This window comes from Zea mays, chromosome 1 (assembly GCF_902167145.1).
Source record: "Zea mays cultivar B73 chromosome 1, Zm-B73-REFERENCE-NAM-5.0, whole genome shotgun sequence".
Taxonomy (NCBI): domain Eukaryota; kingdom Viridiplantae; phylum Streptophyta; class Magnoliopsida; order Poales; family Poaceae; genus Zea; species Zea mays.
Genome location: NC_050096.1, coordinates 173,591,933 through 173,598,601, shown reverse-complemented (window position 1 = coordinate 173,598,601; position 6,669 = coordinate 173,591,933). Strand labels below are relative to the sequence as shown.

At 39.0% G+C, this 6,669-nt stretch overlaps 1 protein-coding gene and 1 long non-coding RNA gene across 2 annotated transcripts; both read right to left on the bottom strand.

Annotated features, from left to right (window-relative positions):
* Positions 1 to 1,733: 1,733 nt before the first annotated feature.
* Positions 1,734 to 2,990, bottom strand: LOC103640561 (uncharacterized). The gene is made up of 3 exons (XR_559728.3): positions 2,734 to 2,990; positions 2,569 to 2,638; positions 1,734 to 2,025 (listed from the first exon to the last, which is right to left on the bottom strand). It is a non-coding gene; the product is annotated as an uncharacterized lncRNA (long non-coding RNA).
* Positions 2,991 to 3,053: 63 nt separating this feature from the next.
* Positions 3,054 to 4,369, bottom strand: LOC103645045 (uncharacterized). The gene is made up of 5 exons (XM_008668177.2): positions 4,257 to 4,369; positions 3,939 to 4,145; positions 3,742 to 3,834; positions 3,568 to 3,669; positions 3,054 to 3,467 (listed from the first exon to the last, which is right to left on the bottom strand). Exons 2-5 carry the CDS (start codon positions 4,014 to 4,016, stop codon positions 3,054 to 3,056), a joined length of 687 nt encoding a protein of 228 aa, XP_008666399.1. The 5' UTR covers positions 4,017 to 4,145; positions 4,257 to 4,369.
* Between the last annotated feature and the right edge of the window lie 2,300 nt (positions 4,370 to 6,669).

Here is a 6,669-nt window from a genome sequence, read left to right as displayed (position 1 = left end):
AGCTCTAAAGTCGTTCCTAAGGGGATGCAGAGCTAAAATACCACCTAAGTAAAAGGTGAAGAAGCTCCAAAGTCGTTCCTAAGGGGATGCAGAGCTTAGCTCCAAAGTCGTTCCGAAGGGAATGCAGAGCTGAAATGCCACCTAAGTAAAAGGTGAAGAGACTCCAAAGTCGTTCCTAAGGGAATACAGAGTCTTGATTTTTCTTTGATGATTTAAGCATAAACATCATTTGCATCATACCATCATATCATATTGCATAGCATTGCATCATACATCATTTTGCATCGACAAAAGTAGTGGAGAAGAAGGAAATTTACTCCTTCAAATATACCTGACTCATGAAAGAGTGTACCAATAACACAAGATATGCCTTCGGTAGACACATTTTTAAACAGGGATGGTACCTTCGCCAACAGTATTGCTATACAATAGCCAGAACTTGATATTCAGTATTGTCTCCGAAAAGAAGGGGAATTTCTTTCTTCATGAAGCGTGAAAAGAAGGGAAGGTGTTTTTTCACCAACGACTCAAAAAACGGTATGTACGAAATTTTCATGCATCATAAAGAAATATATTACATTAATATACATGCAAATAGTTGATAATTGTTTCGTACAAAGACGAAAGCTACGTACAGGGACACTAAACTCTAAAATATACACAACTTCAGTCTTCTTTTAGGACTTTGTCGACAACTTCGTTCAGCAGCTTGTCGACAGCTTCGTCAATGGCCTCGTTAGCAATAATGACCATATCGAGCGCCCCCTTCACAGATGGATCAGTTTTAGGATCGTATGGCTCTGGAGGGGGAGAAAGCTCAGCTGCATTAAAATACAAATATCTGTTAGTGTCGAAGCTACAAAAATTTAGGAAGCTAAGATATAAAGGATACACCTATAAGTCTGGCCCGCTCAGCAGGTTCTTCAACTTTTTTAGCCTCTTCTAAGGCGTCATACACTACTAAAAAATCACCTTCTTGCAATGGGCAAAAATCGTTGCGATAGACCATAAATCGTTGCGATAGGCACCAATTGTGATAGAACAACTGTCGTTGCCTGCTGTTGCAGAAAACAGAGTGGCAATAGGCTATAGCAACAATTTTACGTTCTGTTGCAATTACTACATCTTTTGCAACGTATTCAAGTGTTGCAGCAGTTCGTTGTTACAATGGACTATTCTGTTGCAATAAGTTATATTGCAACATTTACGATAGTTGCCAAAAACTCTATTGCCACAATATATTTCATGGTAATAAGTGTTAATGCCACGTTTAAATCTGTTGCAAATGGCTTTGTTACCACAAGATGCTGTGTGGCAACAAAACACTAGTGCCACACCAGTGACTCGTGGCAACAAGATGTATTGCCATGCAAATAATTTCGTTGCATTTGATCATTTTGCAACATAATGTGTCTCGTGGCTACATGACCTTTTTGCTATAAAATTATCTGTGGTAAGAACCGATATAACAACAAAAAATATCGTAACAAATGATGTTGCAACAAGAAGAAAAGGTTGCGACTACCGAAGTCCCAACGAAATAGATCCATGGTAATTACATCTTATTGCAACAAAAAAATCATTGCAACTGAACCATACAACAACCAATAAAACCGTTGCATTTACATATATTCAAACCCACAATTTATACGACAATGCATTTTGCATTTGTATTAGGTAGAAAATGTTATGCAAAAGAATTATATTTTACATCAGTAACGTAAGAACCAAAATTGACAACCATAATATTTGTCTCTTATCTCATATATTAACTACATCCATACCATAAGTTGTAACAAATAGGTTGCACCAAATAAATAGTGGCCAAATACAAATTAATTTGATAACATAGCTCACAGTCACAACATCCTCATACTAGCTTGGATTGTGATAACATAGATAATAAACTACTCAGGACTAGCAAATTATTGGAAGTTTTTTTTGTCATCGTGTACCCCTCCATCCCCTCCATTGATGCAAGCGATGGTTAGCTAGGCTGACGACGATATCACGACGACAAGGAACCTGTTGGAAGTGTTAAAAACAATAATTAGTAAAGCTACAATAACTTGGTTAATCATTAGTGAAAGACTACAACTGTAGTGCCTACAGCTACAGCTACAACACAACTCCTAGCAAGCAGCATCAGCAGCAGCAAGCAGCAAGCAGCAACATGCAGCATGCAACAGCAACAACATGTAGCAGCACGCAGCTAGCAGCGGCAAGCAACAAACAGTAGCAACCATCAGCAAGCAGCAAGTAGCAACACGCAGCATGCAGCAAGCAGCAACAACAACACGCAGCAGCACGCAGCTAGCAGCGGCAAGCAACAAACAGTAGCACTCAGCAAACAGGAAGCACGCAACAGCAAACGTTCTACTCTATCTCTACCAGAGAAGGCAGCTGCAGCACCAGCCTAACAAGAGCGAAAACAGGCTACCAAATAAGCATGCTGCACAGAGCCACAAACATGTGTACTGCTCATATGGTTAACTAAAATCTGTTTAGGCTACTAAAATCCATTGCATGCACAACTACAAAAGAAATAAAAAAAGATTGTGGACATACCTTAAACACACTTTGATAGAGCTTCTTAAGTTGATCTACCTTGCTTCTCGCTTGCACTTGCGGATTGTACCTATTATCATATCCAGGATTACAAAAACAAAACTATCAAAAAATGTTGTAAAACAGTTTATATGATCATAATACAAGAACATTTGCATTCCATACACATTCGCTTCTTTTGTTGCCCCTTGCCTGCACACGTCTTGTCACAGCATTCCTTAGAGTGTAAGAGCTAATATAGTTTGCTGGCATATTGTCTTTCTTATTGTTTGTGTCTGGTGTACGAACGTTGTTTGCACTACTTGGTGCAGGTGCAGGAGAATCAGCTGGGATGAATTCAGGAGGTTTAGTAGGGACAACGGAAGAAGGATCGATTGGAGTGGTGCTTTCACGGTTGCTCTGCATTAAACAATTGATCAAACAATTTATGTTGCAAAAGTTTCTAATAGCAATGATGGTAAAAATACAAATATCAAATTTTATACCTATTGTGCTACAACAGCAAGGGCAGCAACCATTTCTTGCCTCATTTCTTCTCTAAGCACTTGTCTTTTTTTTTCTTCTTCTTCTTGCAGTGCTTGCATTTTTTCCTGGAGTATTCTTTCTCGTTCTGCAACCTCACACGCAAGTTTTTCATTTAACAACTGGACCTGACTTTCGAGTTCAATGTTTTTTTGGTTGGTTGCAACCGTGGCACGAGCTTGTTCGAGGAACTTTGATTCCATCACTTGACTTCTTGTTGGATATCTTGATAGGTACCCATGACCATGAAGTCTGTTTGCCTTACATCCTGTTGTTTCCTTGAATGTTGTTTGGAAAATAGCATTTTCCTCTTCTCTTGTTAGATAAAATTTTTCTGTTTGATATATTTTCTCAGCAATTTTCTCAGCTGCGTTCTCCTGAAAAAAACAATATAGTTCAAGTTAGCTCAATTCAAATAAGAATTGATGCCGAGTATTTTAAAGTATGTTTTAGTAGTAAGCTTTGTGATTTACTCACATAAATGCCACGTGAAGCCTCTTCCGACCATTCATCATTTTTACAATGAGTAATCATCCAAAGGGATAGATCGGTTGGTTCTATACCAGTTTCTGGATCTCTCTGTAATGTGAAGAATGTATCATACAAGTTTGTCATTAATCATGGAAAATAAAGTAGTGGTCATATCATTACCTGTTGAAAGCTTATTTGGGAAAAAGTTCTAGAACCCATTATATGCTTCGTTCTTTGTTTCTGACGGTTTTCCGAGTTCCGGCTGCTTATTTTCTAGAAAATAATAATAGTTGGAAATGAATTAATAAATAAATCGCTAGAATCATCCATATTATGCAAGTGCCAATCGTTAAAGTAAAGGAAATGAAATAGCAAACCTGGAATTTCTCAGATCCAAAATACAACACCATGTAATGCCACTCGACGATGTCTACATCTTCAGGCTTGTTTTTCATCCTTTCAGCATAACTATTGTATGCCTTGTATGTTGAGCTTAACGTTGATCGCCATCCTTTGTATCTCTCCTTAGCAATAGACCAGATCTTTTCATGCGCGTCCTCATTGGTTAGAAACTCCCACCTTCGCTGTTTCAGTTTTGATATAAAGAGAAGGTTAATTGTCTAGTAATTTGGGAATAGTAGACCACTAATAGTTCTAGCTAACTGTTAGGGCTCAAGTAAAGAAATTTCACATACCAGTACGTCAGAGGCTATAGAAGATCTAACATTGAGCTCTATATCTTTCCACTTTTTCACTCCAATGAGTGGTGCCTTTTTCTTTGTAAACAATACGATTTCATCCACAAAAGTGCGAGCGTTTGGTTCTACAGGACCTCCAAGCTTAGATGAAAATTCAATCTTAAGTTTGTGATCACCGTTCTTGATCCGCTTGGTGGTTGCTGCTATACCCTTAAGGGTACCACGCCCCTCCTTTTTAAAGACTCCATCGTTATCTACATATATACCAATAACATCTGAATGGGTAGAAATATTCAAAGTAGAAGATTGCAACATTTGAATAAAAAACACTCTTAGTAAAAAATACCAGGATCTCTTTTCCTATGACGTCTAGCATGAGATGGCCAATTAGTAGTAGGTTTGCTGCTGCCATGAATTTCTTCATCTGATAATATTAGGTCATCATTGCTTTGTCGTTCATACAATACTGCGGATAGCATAGGCATCAGTTACATCTCTAACAATTTGCGAAAATATACACTATATGTTAGTAGGCTGTAAATAAAAGAAATTACAGATATCTGGAAGATCGCCTTGATGCCTTAACCATTCTTTATATGTTTTGATCGTATCCTCCCTGAAGTCATCCATTAAATCTGCACTTAAACAATATGTAAGTTTAACTGTGGAAACTATAACATATCATGTATTTAATGTAATGAGTTTGACATCTTAACTTACCCGTTTCTGGATTATCATGTTGTAGTATTGCAAGCCACTCCTTATATGCATCAATCGACACTTCTATAGTTTCTTCATCAACATTTGTTCGCTGTCTTGGACGCTTGATGGGAGTTATGCTTACCTCTAGATCACTGGGTGGATCTTTTGTGAGCACAAAACTTATTTTTCTCTCATCCATGTTATCAGACAGCATGGCCTCTTCTTGGTGGATGTAATCAAGTGCCAATAGCCTGGATCGATCAATGCCACATCGTTTCTTGTAAAACAAGAAGTCCCTCCCAGAATATCCAAGTTTCGATTTTATGTACACCACGTTGTAAAAGGCAACATAAGCTTTATCAATATTTACTGTGACAATTTCTTTTCCAGGTTGTGCTCCAATGCAATGGAATTTCAAGGTCCATATCTCACCAGTCAACCTGCCACACAAATATATTTTATGCAAACAATGACTAAAATAGTGTTGTAAAAAGATTTCATTCAACAATTAAGAGGTATGAAAACAATATACTATAATTATGATCTGCGCCAAGGCCAAAGCAGTAGAGAACAATATGGGTAGATAGATTTTTACTTGTCAAGAAGATCAAAGAAGACGTTCTTCCCGGCCATAATCTCGTCCACAATCCGTGTACCAAGTTGGCTACCATTGTCGTTGGTGCACATATTAGCTTCATTGCTTGTCGGCTGCAAATATCCTTGAGTCGTCATCATAGGTCAGGAAAATAGATGCTGACAGGGCAGGGAACGAAAAAATCATGTAAGTATAACAATAGATTGGTTTATGGAATTATGTGCAGTAATAGATGCTGACGGTGCTTTGCCTTCTACTTTACTTTTCATCTGCAGATAAGAGAGACACCAAACAAGAAACACCATAATTATATATATATATTTATATTTGCTGGAGCTGTCATTTTGCTGTGGTTCTAGCTAACTGTTAATGATCAAATAATCCCTTACAACTTGCCACCTTGGTTGTGTTCACAAGCTCGAGTAGTAATGCACTAGAATTTTCTAAGTATAATGAAGACACACTAGCATCATGCACGCCATGTAGAATAATACCAAGTACAATAGCACTGTTGCTCATGTAGAATAATACGAAGTACTAGCATCATATTCTCTGCATATGCTCATGTAGAATAATACGAAGTGCAGCAGTAGTAAAAAGCAAGCCAGCTTGAAGCGGTGGTGATTGGTGAACGTGGGGAGGGCGCGCAGCGTGGAGAGCAGGCGTACAGTAGCCCGAAGCGGTGGTGATTGGTGACGTGAACAGCTCAACTGCAGTGTCAGGACTCGGGAGGCCAGAGGCGCCGCGGCGGACGCGATGGTGAACTGGTGATTGGTCGGGCGCGTACGCCGTACGCGCGTGGATATGGTCGGGCCTCGGGCGACCCACGGCCGGTGTCGAGGGTGGCTCAGCCGCGCAGCGAAGAGTTGTCGAGGGACGGCCGGACGGAGGAACCACGATTCGGCAAACATGTTTAAGTTATTTGCAAATATAATACTGAGCAGCAGTTAGTGGATGGCATTACAAATAAAACAAATTACTCATAACCCACCTTTCGCTCGAACCAGCCTACAAATTGTTCCTTGTGCCTTTGATCAACATTCCGTGTACTTAATTTTTTTAGTTCGTCCATATGCTCGCTACAATATTTTAAAAGAGGGCTTCAGGTAATTC

Coding starts and splice junctions, on each gene's coding strand:
- LOC103645045 (XM_008668177.2), bottom strand. CDS start 4,016: ATGAAAAACAAGCCTGAAGATGTAGACATCGTCGAGTGGCATTACATG. Junction 3,835..3,938: donor TTGGATCTGAGAAATTCCAG/GTTTGCTATTTC, acceptor ATTATTTTCTAG/AAAATAAGCAGCCGGAACTC. Junction 3,670..3,741: donor CCCAAATAAGCTTTCAACAG/GTAATGATATGA, acceptor TTCACATTACAG/AGAGATCCAGAAACTGGTAT.